The sequence below is a fragment of the Macrobrachium nipponense genome, chromosome 30, assembly GCF_015104395.2.
Source record: "Macrobrachium nipponense isolate FS-2020 chromosome 30, ASM1510439v2, whole genome shotgun sequence".
Classification (NCBI taxonomy): domain Eukaryota; kingdom Metazoa; phylum Arthropoda; class Malacostraca; order Decapoda; family Palaemonidae; genus Macrobrachium; species Macrobrachium nipponense.
The window spans coordinates 32,649,779-32,667,606 of NC_087218.1; the positions used below are offsets into that span (position 1 = coordinate 32,649,779).

The following is a 17,828-nucleotide window of genomic DNA, read 5'->3' on the forward strand; positions in this document are numbered from 1 at the left end:
TCCTTGTTGGAAGTGTAATTTTTGCACTCGGCTACCAATCCAGTGGTCCGAAGTTTGATTCTTGGCTCAGCCAATGCGGAATCAGAGGAATTTATTTTTGGTGATAGAAATTCATTTCTCGATGTAATGTGGTTCTGCTAACACAATGAGCTGTAGGTCCTGTTTCTGGGTGACCAATTGGTTTCTAGCCATGTAAAAATATCTAATCCTTCGGGCCAGTCCTAGGAGAGCTGTTAATCAGCTCAGTGGTTTGGTAAAACTAAGGTATTCTTAACATATGAATAGGGGTTCTAGAGATTAATTTACACTATACTGTATAGAAGCAAGAAAATCATTCTCAATTGAGTTAAATAGGCAAAATAATCCTACCCCTGCCCTCCGCTGATTTTTCCAAAATAATACAATAGTAATATAAGACCTAAATGCTGGTAACTGATACCAACAGTAACTGGTGGCAGCTTGTAATGGCAATAGAGGACATTTCGGTTTTTTATAATTTTATGTAGTCAGTGCAGCAGTATTCTCTAGTTTTATATATTTTCATCTCATCTCTAAAAGAGAATAGTACTATTTTATTTGTTTTGTGCTGTCATTAATGAAATAAATGAAATACTTAAGTGTTCTAAAATGTCAACTTGAATTTCGTGTCTTCAGGGTTAGTGACGAGAAAGATGCACGTGGCTATCTTCAGGCATTAGCAACACGCATGACAGAAGAACTTGAGTCGCTTAAAGTATCAGGTGTAGTAGGAGGTGGTTGTTCTATATTAACCCACCCAGAGAAGAACTGGCGGAATAGGCGCTCTCAGAAACTGGACAAGATGGAGTTACTGAATCTGCAGTCATCTTTGAATTCTGAAATTCAAGCAAAACAAGCCATATCAGAAGAACTTAGCAAAGTGCGAGCTGATCTTGTTGCATCACAGAAGTAAGATTTTTGGCTCTTGTTGCTAGAATTAGATATCAGTATTATATGGAGGGAATAAATTTTTAAAATCAGTACTTACGATTTCCTTTTTGTCATTATAAGTGTATAATAATGCAGTCATTCTTTAAGATTGAAAATTACCTGGTAGATGTTACTGAGGCCAATCTAACACTTCTTTCAGGGATGTCCGGGAATTCAAGCAGAGGTATGAAAATGTGTCAAGGGAGAACATGAGAAAGGAGAAGCAGATTCGCGAATTACAGACGAGATTAGAAGCTGGTGAGGGCTGTAAGTAGTCTAGGCCTGTGTTATGCTTTTTCTGGTTTATTTAGCTTAGGCAAAATTATGATTTTTCTAAACATGCCTCTTGTTTTATCATTGAAGTCCTGGTGTTGAATCTTTAGCATTTTATCATCATCATACAGACAAAGTATCATTGAATTATTCTTTTACAATTTTCAACAGAATCGGAATGTTGGGATGCTACACTGTTAAGTCATTATTTCTTAATTAAAGTTTTTAATGTTGCTGCAGGAATTTGTAGAGGAAAAGTAGGCCCAGGAAAGCAGTAGTTTGTGCTTTGTGCATAAGCCTGTTTCCTAGTTACAAAGTTTATTTTCATCAAAGGAAATTTTCTAAAAGACAACAAGGTGTCCATAAACTCAATATCAAACGCTTATTTTGTAATGTGTTATTTTGACTAGGAGGAGGGAAGTTTCATCTCGAGGTCATATTGAGGTTGTCATTTGGGTGATATTTTGAGAAATCCCTTATCTATGGTTCTGTGGGAAAGTTCTTCATACTTATGTATGGACTTAGTTTTGTGTGATGGTACTTTTGGATATACTAGTAGTTGAGAAATATGAGAAATAACAGAAATGATGATGTTTTTTGAGTATGGAGAGACTCCCAGACAGGCAAGGTAATAATTTTGTTGTATACTTACTAGTTATGAGGAAAGTCACATTGCAGTCTGAGAATTAATGTCTTAATAAATAATCCATCTTGTTGCCAGTAATACTCTTCACTGTCAGTGGTGGTTAATTTCATGTTGGTGTCTTTCTTCCTCTTTTAATTTGCTAAAGAATACTAGATCTATTGCTGGTGCTGTTCTTTCTGAACCAATTGGAAGCAATAGTGCTGTGATGAATTTTAGTACTGGGCAAAAAGTAGTCATGGCGGGAGAATGGAGATCAAATACCATCTTTTAGATATTGAAACCAGATGTGGTGTTTTTCTGTATGGTTGTTCTTCAATATTTTAACAAAGTTCTTTGTTGATGAATATACATTAGCAAATGAGATAGTTCATTAGTGGCTGTGAATCAACAGTTATTTTCCTTGTTTACAAACCCTGGTTAGTGTTTGTTTGCATATACCAAAAACTACTGTGTTGTTCAGTTTAGCGCAAAGACAGTAATTGCTGACTTTGGTTAGTACTTTATGTGTATGATTTCTAATGACCTAATGGATGCAAGTGTTGGTGAAATATATTCTCAGATAGGAATGGTTTATTGGTGGGATGGAGTACAATTTTTTAATTGATAAGATTTCTTCTTGAATCGGTTACATTTCTGGGCTATGAACTGCCAGTGCTTGAACTGGTAGCTCATGATTGCTGGTGATTCTACTACTTGAAGAGTAAGCACATTGGAAATTCTTCATGTATTGAGATGTACATTCACTATACAGAATATGTATTTTACATACAGTACGTGGTCATTAAAATGAATTTGATGACTGTAGTTAATCTGCTTTTAGTTGGTACTGATAGTCAGTTCGGGGTTGGATATGAAAAGGGGTTGTGCTAGCTATACATACAGATGGTTTTTGCAGTCATACATCTCACTGGTAACATTTATTCTTATAAATTTTCATGCTCTATGAATCTATTTTATTCCAGGTACAGTATTTGTGATGCCATTCTTACATTACGTGTGTTTTTATACATTTTATTTTATTATTGCTTATCTTGTTTTGAACTGTCTCATAGTATACATTTTTGCACAGTGATGCAATGGATTGTTAGAAATTGACAACATTAAATGGACTTCGAGGTACTCATGATACAATTTATTTGTAGGCTTTCACAATTGTTTTTATTTTTCTGTTTTAGTGACAATTTGGACTTTTGCTTTTTGTGTTGCTGGTGTTGTCCTTGGATTAATCACGTAGAAATAATACTCACACTGAAAAGCTTCTCAGCTGCTACTGTGCTTTTTCAGGGAGATATCTCAACCCTAATGCGTGTTTGAAAACCAAGTCTTATTCTCTAGGAATTTCAACTAGTCTGACATTAACTCTCGTTGCATAGCCAAGCTTCATGAGAGAGTTAAATCTTTGTATATGGTGTCAAACATGTATTGGACAATTATCTTGACATGGTAAACTTGGACTTTATTTTGACAGTTTAGAGAGTCTTATATTTACAAATTATTATGTTCCAGTCCCGATATAAATTTACACTACTTTTCATATTCAAAATAGAGTGCATTACTGTATTGGTACTGAGAAAGTAAACAAAGTAGAAAATTACAGTGCCTTGAAAATAGAGAAATAATATCTTTACCATGTTAAGCTTGATTATTTTTAGTGTATGTAGAGTTTATTAACGAGCTCTGGTAGACCTAAGTATGAAACATCTCTGGGGTTTATTTTTAACTTTATTCTCAAGTACTATGTATTTCTCCTTCTGTTTTGTCTTTCATTGTACATTTTTCTTTGACATCTTTGAGAAGTTATTAACCAGATGTTATTTATATTTCTCTTGTCTTTTATGCCATTCAGAATTGTGGGGCTCAGAGCACCTTATTAGCATAAAGTTGTGTTGTGTCTTGTTCAGTGTAAGTTATTTCGCATTTTGATTGTCAAGAACTACTTGTGACCATTTTCATTTCAAACTGTAGTATTCAAAGTATGTTACAAAGTGCAGTTCTTTTTGTGTCCTATTTTTTCATTTTTATTGATTTTCTCATTTGGAAAGTCCAACTATGCATTCAGCTTTTTGCTCTCTGGTCTCTGTCTCTTAATGAAAGGCATCTGTGAAACCTTACTCTGGCATGTCACATTGCATGGTTTCAGTATTCAGAGAATGTCTCACTATTGCCCAGAGCTTTTTGCTGTCAGTTTTTTTGGAAAGATGGAATAACTTTTAGAAAGCAAAGTTAGGGAGGTAAAACGTGGCATCAAACTGTAGGGTGATGAGTGAGACATCTCTTAGAGTTAAAAGCATCGCCACATTGATAATTGGGTCAGAAGGAGGGATAACCTCAAACCACTCTTTGGAATTATTGAGTATATATACATGATACATGATCATGTGTTGGGATCCATCTATGAAATGTCACGCCCTGAAAACGAGATGTTTTGCTTAGCTGTCTGTGGAATAATAGCCTTTTAGCAAACAATAGCCAATCTTTTTTTTTATCATAATTGCTTTTGCGCCTTTTTGGACAGTGGTGTGATGATTAGCCCAGCTACTTTTTTACATGAATTTGTTTTATTAACTTTGGATTAAGCTTAATATTGTATTGTCCCCTAGTCTGGAATAGATGTCTGTGATTTAGCCATTCAAATGGAAGCTGAGACTAGCTCTGGTGAGTGCTAGTTGAGTTAAACCAAGCAGTAATACAGTATTTCTATAATCTAGATAGTTACCACATTTTTCAGCTCAAAGTAGATTAATAGTTACTACTTGGTGTCTTCAGAACTTCATTTCCCAAATTCATAATTTTTATCATGTCAGGAATGTACTATATTGTTTTTTACTGTTAGCAGTTTTTATACTATTATTATCAAAGATTACCTCTGAGGCATTCATACTTTTAGATAATTGTTGCCTCATGTTTTTTGTTACTGTAAAAAGAGGTAACTATTTTGAAGAAGTGAAAAATATCAGATATCTAAAGAATTATTTTGGTGTTATATGATTAGGTGTGTGTAGCTTCATTCCATAAGTCCTCCCCATCCATATTTTGATGATATGTAATATATGAGTATGATTTTTTTCATGTTATTTTTTCTCATTTTTCTACCAATTATGTAAATAATAAGGGAGTTGAATGTTAGCAGGTAAGAGCCACTTCTACTGACTTCTGTTCAATGCAAAAAAAAAAAAAAAAAAATCTAGATGCTATTCTTTGCCTCATTGGTTAGTAGTTGAAATGTTGGGTGTAAGTGAAATTCCACTGATTTTAAAAAGAAGCTCCATATCCAGAAGGCGTAAGACGTATCTAAGCATATATATATATATATGCCTCCAATCTTGTTTTATTGTTGGCTTTAGTGGGTTTCTCTTGTGTGTCTTGGAGGTCCCTCACTGACCCAGTTATCATCTTCCTTGGGCGGCGCTGCAGACAAATTGCCCTTATTAATTGGGCTCACTAGCTGCCTCTGGGGTTTCCTCATCCTTCTCACGAAAGTCTATTTCTGATCGCACGCACGCACATGCAGCTGCCACGCAGGAACGCAAGACTCGAAAGTTTGGTAATGTACTGTGACTGAGCCCCATTTTGGTGATCCCATACCTCTGTCTTGTCCTTCTCATCATCCCTGAATTACCCCACCAAACATCCCTCCATATACACATTACAGCTATCAATAATTATATTACGCGTGGCTGTTCCTTTTCCCTTTTTGTCTCCCAGCGAAGGTTTTGGTGTCTGGTGCTAGAACTAAAAGGACTGCTTTCTCACAGTCTCAGTACCTTGCTAATAGTAGTAATCTGCCAGTTTTCATTTAATTGCAATTCGAACCAAAAGCTGTGATTGGAATGACAATACTCACTGTATACCAAAACCTGCTGGCTACGTGACCTACCCAAAATTTTGCACTCTTGTTGGGTGGATGGAATCTGCGGTCATAATTCTGAAACTGTTCTCCTACTGAGCCCCACCACTTTAAAGCTATTGATAGACTTTCATATCCTTGATTGATAAAATTTCATGGTTTTTTCAGAATTTTGACCATGTTGAGGATTATTGTTGTGCAATGCATCCAGCTAACTACTAATTTGTGCCTATGAGCATTTGTTATAGATCTCTTGACTTTCAACATTTCATTTTTCTTTTATTTGCTGGATCTTAGTATTGGAACATGGGAGTTTGTGGATTTTGTTTAGATTTTCGTGACATTTGAAAATTAAGTTAAAACCTTTTTTGTTTTAAATGACGATAAGTGCATGTCTAATCTTAGTATTACGTATTTTTCATAGGCTCTATCGGAAGAAGTATGTTTGGTTTTGGTAAGATTATCAAAGATTTTATTTTCATTTTTGGTGAAAGTTTTGCTGCTTGAAAGAATTAGAGTATTGCTGTGCTGTAAATAATTTTGATAGAAAATTATTGAAATGCAATGCGTACCAATAGCAGTTTGATTTGCAAAAAAACCTACCCAGGTTAGGAATTCCTTACCTAGTAATTATGCAGTACTTTTACATTGCAGCTTTATAAATATATAAGTATTAGTTGAATTTATACCTACATTGTTGCGTTTTGTAATAAATCTTCAGTTTAGAATATTTTGTAGTAAATAGAACTTACCAACCCTATTTATTTCATTTGAACATTATTTTGTTTGAAATATATCTAACAGGAATATTAGTTATTGTTTTGCAAGACTTACTGTATCAAAATAATTTTGTTAATCTGTGTGTGAAATGTATAAGCTCTTCCCCTCAAAAACTGTCATTGTGAAGCAGAGAGAAATTGGCTGCTCACTGGGATTTTTGGAGGTCCAAATCATGCAGTACATTCATGAACCATATTTTCATTGCTTGTGTTTTACCCGTAACAGTGCTGGAACGTCCACCTTCGCAGATGTCCTTCCTGGAGCAGTTTTTAAAAGAAACCTCTCTCAGGAGAGGTGGGTCGTTAGAATCAGAGGAAGGGGACGTGGAAGACAATAGAGCTCCTTCTGTTCCCTCCCTTGCATCATCACGGTCTTTTGTTAGTCAGGTAGTTGTATTCTGCTGTTCTTGCTGCAACTGGATACTTATTGAAGCTCATAAGAATGCAAGCACAATATTTATTATTAAAACTGTTATAAAATAATCATGGTATGATGTTAGGAACAGTATAATAATGACAATATTTATGCAATTTTGATAGTGTGTACTTAATTGCTTGGAAGGACTTGAGTGGAAAAGCTGCACTAAATGAACTTTTCTCTATATTTGTGAATGTTACTTTGGTTTATGAATAATTTTATTAGCTAATTTCCTTTAGAATCCTATATTTGTAATGTAGATGCATTTTATGACAGGAACAACTTGGTTCCCCAAATATGGAGTCTCGTCCCCTGCCACCACTGCCTCAAACAACTCCGAACGTTCCTCCTGGTGTTATGCCGACTGTGGCCCACCACCAACATGCTTCTGGTTTCTCAGGAGGCAGTAGTAGTAGTGGTGGTGGCCCTTCACCACATATGATGAAGCAGAAAGCACATCAGTTCATTGTACGAAGCTTTTCAAATCCCATTAAGTGTTCTCATTGTACGTCACTCATGGTTGGGCTTACTCGTCAAGGAGTAGTATGCGAAGTCTGTGGATTTGCCTGTCACACTACGTGTAAAGACAAAGTTCCCCAGATTTGTCCAGTACCTCCTGACCAAAGTAAGTTTAGACAAATTTTTATTTATATGTATTGTATGGGGTTCCTAGTGAAAACTTGAGATTTTCTTGAAAACATTGAAAAGCACATTTTTAATAAATGTAGTTATTCATTTTTTACTTTGTTCTTTTCTTTTTATTACAGCTAAAAGACCTTTAGGTATTGATCCAACTAGAGGTATTGGCACTGCATATGAAGGTTTTGTAAAAGTGCCGAAACCTGGTGGTGTTAAAAAGGGCTGGTCACGACAGTTTGTGGTTGTTTGTGACTTTAAGCTCTTTCTCTATGACATATCTCCTGATAGGTAAGTCTCTCTCTCTCTCTCTCTCTCTCTCTCTCTCTCTCTCTCTCTCTCTCTCTCTCTCTCTCTCTCTCTCTCTCTCTCTCTCTCTCTCTCTCTCTCTCTCTCTCAAACTGGGTAATTCATTCTTGATTTTTGAGTAATATAGTTTATGAATTTTGAACGTTTTGATTATTGACATATTACAGAACAGTTTGAATGCGTTAAGTTTCCTTATGAAAACATATAAAATTAGATAAAAGGGCAAAAGCTGCATGGAAAAGGGCTGTTAGTTTTATATTTTTCCCCTTTTATAAGCATTAAAGTAGTTGTTGCCATCGATGCAAATGAATTTAAAGTATATTTGTGTTTATCAGGTTTATTGTTATTTATGGTAAGATGCCAGGGAAAGGAAGTTCTCATCCTTTCTTTTTCACTTGTGAACTTTGTTTTCAACTGCATAAGGTAGTACTAGTATTTTGTCTTTATTTTTCAGAAACTGTGAAAATATTTCTGACATACCTTATTTATCCTGTTGATTGTTGATTTGAATTGAGAAATGCAGTTTGCTGTGTGGTGAAATTTGTGATAGGGCATAAAGCTTAATGCATACCATTAGTCATCATTATGGAAGGTGTGTACACATAATTGAAACAAAACAATATGTCATTAATTCAGTTTAGTAACAAAAAAACTTAAGAAATTAAAGTGAAATTTACTTCTTAGTTCCCAAGGTAGTACATTATGTTAACTCTGAAATACAGAAGTCTTCCGTTTTTCTATATCTTGCGTGTATTATCCTTCTTATGTCTTATATGCTGGTTTCTCTTTTATAGACTAATGAATCAGTTTTGGAAGCTTTGAAATTCTTTCCCATAATTGCATTACGAATGGGAATAAGTTTAAGTAATGATAATTAGTTTAATTACTAATGCTGTAATCAGTCGTCATTAAAGAATTTAAATGTTGCAATTATAAGTAGCATGAGAACATATATTGATAGACTTCAATTAGCCCCATACATAAAACTCTAATGTTTAAATATGTCTACAATTGTTTGTTCTGCCTCTCTTATTTGATTTGTTTTTCCAACCAGGAATGCATTACCGAGTGTATGGGTAAGCACCGTCCTAGACATGAGAGATGACCAGTTTGAGGTTTCCACTGTCAGGGATTCAGATGTCATTCACGCAAATAAAAAAGATATTCCTTGTATATTTAGGGTAAGTACTTTTTTGGTAACAAGTAAAAATTGCTTGGTAATTTTTTTGCCTTACATCTTCAGGATAACTAAATCTACCATTTTTAATTTACATTAAAATGGTAAACTCCATTTCAACAGGTAACAACATCTTCTATGGTTGGGGTAAGGCACCACACGCTTATGCTGGCTGACACTGAAAACGAGAAGACAAAGTGGGTTGTAGCATTAAATGAATTACATCGAATTCTCAAGAGAAATAGATTACCCAATAGACAGGTTGGTGGTGAATTTTTTATTTAATTTATTTTTTTTTGTATTGATTGTGGCTACTGGATTTCAATTTTCAAGCTATATAGAACCCTTTTGAAAGTATTTTTTTCCATGCAGGTGTTCAGTGCACATGAGGTTGTTGATGGAAGTGTGACTTTAATCAAGAATGCCGTTTGTGGCACTGTCATTGATCCTGATCGTCTTCTTGTAGGGGCTGAAGAAGGTCTCTTCTGTATAGATTTAGATAACTGTGGTAAGTGTTTGGCCATAGTGAAGAAATTTGAGATAGAGATAATCTTCTTTGAATAAACGTATTTTAAGTAAACATGGAAAATTTGTTTTCTTGGGACACTGTTGATGCTCTAGAAGTCAATTAGTGTCAACAGTGTGTGCATATTAGATGTCAAACAATTTCAATGAAAGATTTTATTATATTTTTATATATGTATATTTTTATGAATGATACGTGATTATTATTGTAAATGGTATGATTAATTATCTTTTCACAAGATTCAACTTTATAGTTATAGTTTTATCTTAATTTATGATGAGAGAAGGAACATTCATGAGCTGTAATGACTGTGTTTTTGATTTTCTAGAAATAGCACGTATCGGTGATAGCAAGAAAATAGTTAGTATTGATTATATCAGTGAAGAGCAGTTGATCATGGTCATAGCAGGAAGACAGCGTCAAGTAAAACTGGTACCAGTTCGAGCGCTTTGTGGGGATGATGTAGAATGGATTAAGGTAGGGTACCTTATTGTATTCTTGGCAACTGATTAAGTGTTTGTGTTATCATTTCCTGTGTTTTATTTGTTTATATGACAACCTTTACTACACTTCATTTGAGAATTTAATGTAATTAGCAGTCTAAATAGTACATCAGTTTGATGTTTTATCACAGTTGAATAAAGTGGTGTAAAACCTTGCTTGTTTGCATGACAAGTTAGTCACATTTCCAGATTGTAGGGTTGCTACAATATTTATTGATTAATTTTTTATACATACATTCACTGAAAGATGATGCAAAGATGTTTGAAAGTACTTTGATTGTGGTCTGCAGTTTTTGTCAGTTTTATACATAAAATATGCAAAGTAAATTAATTATTGCAGGCAAGAACTGAACAGTGTGAAATTATGGATAATCTGATTGTCATTTCAGGTTGCAGAAACCAAAGGTGCCATTGCATTCACAACCGGAAAATTTCGTACGCCTGCAAGTCATAACTTCACTTACTGTCTTTGTGTAGCAGTCAAAAGACAAGTAAGAAAAGAATTAGAAGGAATTGGTGAAGTAATCACAATGAATTAAAAATGTCTTATTTTGCTGATGTATTTATGATCTTGCAACATTATGAAATGCAACCAGTAACCAATATTTTTACATTTTTCAGATCATTATTTACGAAATAAACAGAGCAAAAGGTCGTCACAAACTTTTTCGCTCTATACTGCTGCCTCAGCCACCTCAGAGTCTTGACATCTTGGGTGATGGGCGGTTAGCAGTGGGCTTCCAGTCTGCCTTTACTATTTACTCCATCCTTGGTGATCAGCAACCTCTATGTAAGTTTTTTGATAGGTTAAACAGGCTCAGTTACTGAGCTAATAATCTTAGCTCTTTTAGGGCTGGCTCAGAAGATTGTTTGTAGTGTTATACAGTACATGATTATAGTGGCCTTTATGGTTTTGTTTATTTGTCGTTATTTTAATAATTCGTCTTCCACAGCCTTGGTACATCCTGAAAGCCAATCCCTGGGCTTCCTCTCTATGACTCAGTGTGAAGCTTTAAGCTGTATTGAAGTCAGTAGAGGAGAGTACCTCCTCGTCTTTAACCTCCTAGCTGTTTATGTAGATTCCTCAGGCCGTAAGAGTCGAGAGAAGGAGATAATGTATCCAGCAATACCAACTGCTGTTGGTGAGTTTTCTTTGTGACCTTCCATTTTCATTCTGTCATTTCATGTTGAGTTTATTTCCTGAATAAAAGGTAGTTATGAATCATTTTCACTTACTCTTCTTAATTATATTCCTAAAATTTTCATGGCAAAAGAAGGTACATAATTAATTTATTTTATAGATGATTATTTTCTTCATCTTTGTTTAATTATGATCGTTGCTGAAATATGTTGGATCTTGCTCTCTCTCTACATGCAGAAATAAATGATCATTACAGAAATGGTCGTTTACAAGTTTCTAATGTTTTATGTTTTTCAGATTTTTACTACTGTTGTTATATATGTAGATGAAATCAAAGTCTAATACCAGTGTTGTTATATATGAAGATGAAATCACTAGGATTACAACTTATAAGAGGAGCTATTAATTTTGTTATTTGAAAATTCTTTTTATTGTTTGTATAATTGTACCTCTGTTTTGCCTTTGTAGTCTTGTAAGTCATGTAAAACTTTTGATCTTGCAGCGGTCTGTGATGGTCTCCTCCTAGTGTACAGTGATATTCATATTGATGTGTTTGAGGTGTTGTCTGGAGAGTGGGTCCAGACGATAAACCTGAAGCGCACCAAACCCTTGATGCGCACAGGCATCCTCAATATGGTCATGATCAGCGACCTCCCACATGTTGCCTACCTCAGAAATTTGCACAAAGGTCAGTGCTTTGTATACAAGACAATGTTATTCTGACTGCTGAAATTTGTACAATGCAAACCTAAATTAGTGAAAATATTGCGGATAGGTAAAGGTGGTTTTGTTGTTCTTGATTTGTACTGACTTATTTTAGCTCTTGGATCAGTTCAAATGAACTTTTTTGACTTAATTTTCTTTTCACAGAGGAAATAGTTAGGACAGGTTTAGATGCCAATGGACGGCCAAAGTCCAGAAGAAAATTCTCCATGCGGGAAAACAGCAAAGCTACTCGCACGTAAGTACCTTTTTATCCTTTGATGCTGATAGGTGTTTTTTGACTTGTGGTTCTTTTTACTGTGGATATGTCAGAATATATAATATCTAGCTGCCTCTCCAAGGTTCATCTTATTTGTTTCATAATACCTTGGTTTGTCTTGAAGGTTCATATATTTGTTACTGTAAAGCATTTGAGTCGTGAACATTCCTAGGGCTTAACAATCATCTAAATATTGCTACGCATTATATGTTCAACAATGATCTTGAAAGGATTTCCTTGCTTGTATTCAAATGATGTATGTAATATTATAGACAATATCAGGTAAACTGTGTATGCATGTTTGATTACTGGCAATGAATTAATAGTAAATAAATTATACTATAAACTATATAATAAATATTAGTGTAAGGAAGTTTTACATTGAAGTATGCTTTGTCAGAATGAAAGTGGTGTACCAGGAAATTGTCAGTCATAATAAATTTTGATGTAACAATTTAAACATGTTTTTTGTAGGCATTACATATCAAGTTAATTATTCTTTGCTGTCTTCATATTTCCTCTTTATATGGTCTTCAGAAAAGTTGCTCTCTGCAGATTAGTGTTCTTATTATCATTAAAATCACAAAATTTAGTTTTGATGATGTTCGTATGGTGCATGTCTTTGTTGTGTTTTCTGATAATGTGATAGAATGCACTTTTTTTGTATTGTTAGGTTTTTGGGATTTATACGAAGTGACAGTTTTGGTGTGTTCTGTCAGCTTTATCATTAGTACTTAGTGATGTGGGCTGATCAATATGAAGTTTGCTTTGTTAGTGTTACATGTGTAAATATTCAAACAATTTTGTGATTACTGTATTGCTTTTGAGACACATTAATCTTGTACAAGCTAGAATCCACTAATGAGCTTTATAAGCATAGTACGTTGTGATAAAGATGTTTTTGATTAGTAACCACAAGTAGAAAATCACAATTTTTGCCATTTTTTTAAGTTTTAGAATGAAATACAAGTTTGATTACTAAATGTAATTTTACTCAAGAATGCACATCACTACAATTTGGTGGTTTGTTTTTGGTGCTAGTTTCTATATACTTTATTATCTGATTTTAAGATTCTATGTTGTATAGAAAGCTTCTTTAAAGGTTCATAAGTTCTTATATATCCAGAAAAACGTGGTTAGGTCCAAGTTTTTAGTTGCAGGAACTGGTTAAAGAATATGGCATAATTACTGTGGCAATTATTTTGTTGTTAATGAATTTATGATTAAATTAAATAGTAGACCAACTCTTGGAGATTCTGATTTATGAGAATTAACTGACTTTGTAACATTTGTTTGTGAATAATTGCCACCTTTAGCATGGAATGGGCTTTTTACCCCAAGTAAACATTTCCTCTTCACCACAACTCCATTAATCAACTTCAACTCCTTTGATAAAGATCTCTGTCTTGTGAATTTTCAGTGTTGTAGATGGTAGAGACCTCAATGCTCTTGCTCAGAGATGCATACAAGTGCCTCTGCTGCTGTATATGCTTTCATGGGATGATGCTGTTTATGCTTCTTCATCCTTGTTCCCCCGGTTTTCTTCATTCATTCTATATTCTGGGGTCAGTTTTATTCACTTTGTTAATGTGTCTTTTCAAGATGATAATTACAGTAGCATAAATTTCAGCCTATTGTGTGTTTGGGAGCTGGCACTTCATCTTGGGGTTATTGTGAGGATGCAGTAACTCTCCTCTTTAATTAATGCTTTTGGACTTTGCTCTGTATTTAAAGTTTGCTTTTTGGGGACAGTTGTACCTCTTATCATTTCTGTGTTGTGTTTAAGTTTGCAGTTCGGGGATAATTTGATTTTTCATCATTATTTTCCCATTGGGCAAGAGGATTTTCTGTAACAAAGGGAAGTTTGATTTTATTCCTTAATTTTTTTATGGAGTCTTGTGAGTTTCATAAATATTTTATATTCTGGATTTATTACTACTAACTGGGACATTACATTTGTGCTGGAACCTAGTATTAATTATTTACTTCTCCTCACCATGCTTCAACTTAATTGTAATGGTTTATCAGGACAAGATGATTTGTTGTTCTTGTCATCTTGCATCAAGTCCCCCCAAACATCCTGTGTTCATCTTGGAGTGGTCAAGCAGTGTTCAGCTTGGCTAATGTTCTATATTTGTCACCGTTGGTTTATGGATCAGTGGTTCATGTTCACAAAAGAGATCTTATATAAATGTTCATTGCCTAAGTCATCTGCTGGTGTCTCTTCAGACTCATTGTGTCCTTCACTTGAGACTTTTTGGTCAAAAGAGAACTGTGAAGTTTAACCACAAGAAAAGTGATTGAGTTTTATCTTATAGGAAGAAGGTTTTAAGAGAGAAAGGGATGAGATTATACAATCCCCAGCATACTTCTTTATCCCATGAGAACAGAAGATGGTTACTTTCTCTTGTTACACTATCCCCAACATACTGTTTGGGAGCACAGAATATTTTTATTGCTCTTATCTCAAATTTGTACTGTTTTTCAGTCTAGCTTTATAAACAAATGGTAATGGAGTAAACGAAAGAAAGAGAAAAAGAGAGATGTAGATGAACTGTTTGAAAATACAGATAATGTAATGTTAAATTTCATTGGGTTTGATATATATATTTTGAATTGCATTGGAGAGAATTTTTTTTTTATAAATGTATGTAATAAAAGCAGATGTGAAACATTCTTGCAAACTTTCTCATTTCTTCTGTAATTTATAATTGGCAAACGTTATTTTTTTCTTTAACTAAGGGGGAAAACTTCTGTCTCTGGAAACATGGTAAACATACTGTTTTGAAAATGTACGATGGTGAAGGTCATTGCAAGCGAAATGTCCTATAATAACGTTTATATCTCCATAAAGCGCCTCAGCGGCGTGGTTGGTATGGTATTAGCGTTCCACCTCGGTGGTCGCGGGTTCGATTCTCGGCCATTCCATTGAGGAGTGAGAGATGTGTATTTCTGGTGATAGAAGTTTGCTCTTGACGTGGTTCGGAAGTCACGTAAAGCCATTGGTCCCGTTGCTGAATAACCAGTGGTTCCATGAAACGTAAAAGCACCATACAAATAAATATATACTCCATAGTATATGAAATGTAGTTTTGTGTGTTAGGAAACATACAAATATATTTATTCCTATTATGCAAATATTACCTTGGTCAAAAATCCTATACGATAGGTAGGATCTTTGTGATAAAGTTATATCCACAGTTAGGTTAGGTCTACTTGTAGGGTACCTCATGAGTTTGTAATTATCACCAATCTGGCAAACATTATAAAACTAGATCTAGTTATATTAGCTCTTTTGCTTAGCAATGATGTATATGATGATATATATGAACATCGCCCAAATTTAAGACCTTCACATACCGATGATGTATATGAATCTCATCCAGATTTTAAGTCCTTTGTAATTTCTGTTCATTATTTCACTTACATAGTATGTACATATTTTTAGGGTTTTTTTATGCCATTGTATAGAATAAGTAGTCAGCTGCAGAATGAAACAAAATTGAGCAGTCTACCTTGAAAACTGTCGGAGGTATGCATCTTTGAACAAATGAAGTATAAAAAATTTTACGTTTACTGCTCATGTCACTGCCACTGCCCACAGATGTAATTATCATAAGAGTCATAAGCGAAAGGGTTAAGGGAGGGATTTTAGGCTGTGCTCAAGAATATTGATTTTCTCCTGCTCTTTTCTGTTTTCTTTCATTGTCCCACCAGTTTTAGCTGCCGGTTAGACAGGTTAGTCAGACGAAAGTTTCCTTTTTTCATGCTAGTGCTTCAGAGTATTTGCACGTTTTTTTTTTTATATGCACATATTTTCCTTGGAGTTTTTATCCTGCCTAAGCATGGTCACTGAATTTTTCTTGGTTTTCAGTATAATATCCAATTTGTTTTGTATTTTAATTTTATGCAATGATAGTTATTGTCTGCTTGTAGTATATTTATGCATTTAGCTCTTTGAAGTCTTTTCACATTATATCAAACTTTGTTTGAAAACTGTAAATTGCATTGAATTCTGGTTATTGAAAGGTCTGATAAATGACTTTTCTTGAAGTTGTTGGTATTAAGAGGTCAACAGTATTTAAAGGTATTTGCTCGAGCAGCAGAGGTGGGATGGTGGTATGTATACATATTGAGTTATTTTTGTAACTGAAAAAACAAACAAAAAAACAGGTATTTCCAATTTGTCTTAGTACTTGTAAAATTGACTGTGTGACGACTATTTTCCTCCATACAATTCCCCTTTGGTGATTGTTATATGAAAGAATTAGTCTAGTTACTGCTGAACTTATTTGGAAGATTTAGCCAATTTCTGCTGACTGAAGTCAGTTACTGTTATTCAAGAGAGTAGTCTTTTAACTTCATGTGGAATTTCATTATGAACTTGTTAGCTGCAATTTTTGTAAATCAAAAGCAGCATGGGCATAAGTTTGCAGATCTTTGGGTGAAAGCATTACCTTATTATAAAATGAGGCTGTGATTAAGTAAAGGTAACCAATACAGTGTGTTGTTATGTCCTGGAAAAGCCATAGTACATATCTGTTGAATATGGTATAAACTGTCATTTAAGGCAAGAAGGGCTTAATTTATATTTTGTACTATTTTTGGTAGATAATCCTTATGATATAGCAGATTATTTGATGGGCTAAAATTTTTTAGAGGCCTCTTATTCAGTGGTTTCAAATATTTATTATCTGATTGCAATCCCAAAAGTAGTATAGACAGAACCAAAAGTAGTATAGACAGAACCAAAAGTAGTATAGACAGAAAACTTCACCATCCTTGCTAGAAGACCAAATCTAAATGAAATGCCATCCAAAGGTAGCACAAAGGCTCAAAAAGTCTTTGTGCTGGTGCCATATACCTGAGAATGAAAAGAAGTTGAATAGGATGGAATTTAATGTTACAAAACTTGTTTTCTGGGCTCAGCCTGTGTCGCTTCGTGAAATGCTTCCTTTAGTGTTCATTTCTAAGGTAAAGTATTGCTACAAATACCAGAGAAAAATTAACATGGTAATGCCAGAGTATACTAGCTCGCTCACCTTTAATAAAGGTGTCGGTATGGTATCTGGGGCGAGTGGAAACCACTACCAGAGGTCCCTTGCCATTTAGTCTCTCCCTTCCTCAATATCCCTCGTCTACAGAGGAGCCGATCTAAGGCCCCGCTACCCGCTACTACTACAACTAGTGCCTTTGTTTTCATTCCTTTCGATAGCACCGTTCATGCTGCACACGTTCTTTCCTTGTGCTGTGTTTTTCGTTTGGATCTATCCCACTTTTTCATCATCATGGATCGTCAAGGTTCTGCTTCCAAGTTAAGTACTGCAATTAATGTTTGAGATCATTTTGAGACGGTTTTTGGTATGTTAAGCCAAGTTATCTTAGGTTATATGTGAGAGTGGTAGCACGTGCGTTGCCGTTCCCGTGCCGCCTTCTCTTGGCTCGCCAGCCGCGTGATGATTCCCTGCTTTCTTGCACCAATTGGTCTCTCATACTAATTGGTCTCGATTGCATTTGAGCAGTACCCTAATTAATTTTATTTTAAGATGCATTTGTCATTGATGTGTTTATTTTATTAGTCTGTTTATGGGGATAGCCTACTTCCGAACCGCATGCTTTGGGTCGTGGCGTACGCATTCCTTT

General features: G+C 34.7%; 1 protein-coding gene across 1 annotated transcript in view; it reads left to right on the forward strand.

The window, feature by feature from the left end:
• LOC135202409 (serine/threonine-protein kinase Genghis Khan-like) overlaps nucleotides 1-17,828 on the forward strand; it is a 366,963-nt gene that overhangs the window by 301,432 nt on the left and 47,703 nt on the right. The window contains 15 exon segments of the mRNA XM_064231803.1: nucleotides 655-927; nucleotides 1,109-1,215; nucleotides 5,379-5,411; nucleotides 6,720-6,883; nucleotides 7,188-7,536; nucleotides 7,679-7,838; nucleotides 8,911-9,037; nucleotides 9,157-9,294; nucleotides 9,406-9,541; nucleotides 9,888-10,036; nucleotides 10,452-10,553; nucleotides 10,684-10,852; nucleotides 11,016-11,204; nucleotides 11,706-11,891; nucleotides 12,074-12,164. Coding sequence (XP_064087873.1) covers nucleotides 655-927; nucleotides 1,109-1,215; nucleotides 5,379-5,411; nucleotides 6,720-6,883; nucleotides 7,188-7,536; nucleotides 7,679-7,838; nucleotides 8,911-9,037; nucleotides 9,157-9,294; nucleotides 9,406-9,541; nucleotides 9,888-10,036; nucleotides 10,452-10,553; nucleotides 10,684-10,852; nucleotides 11,016-11,204; nucleotides 11,706-11,891; nucleotides 12,074-12,164 — 2,373 coding nt within the window.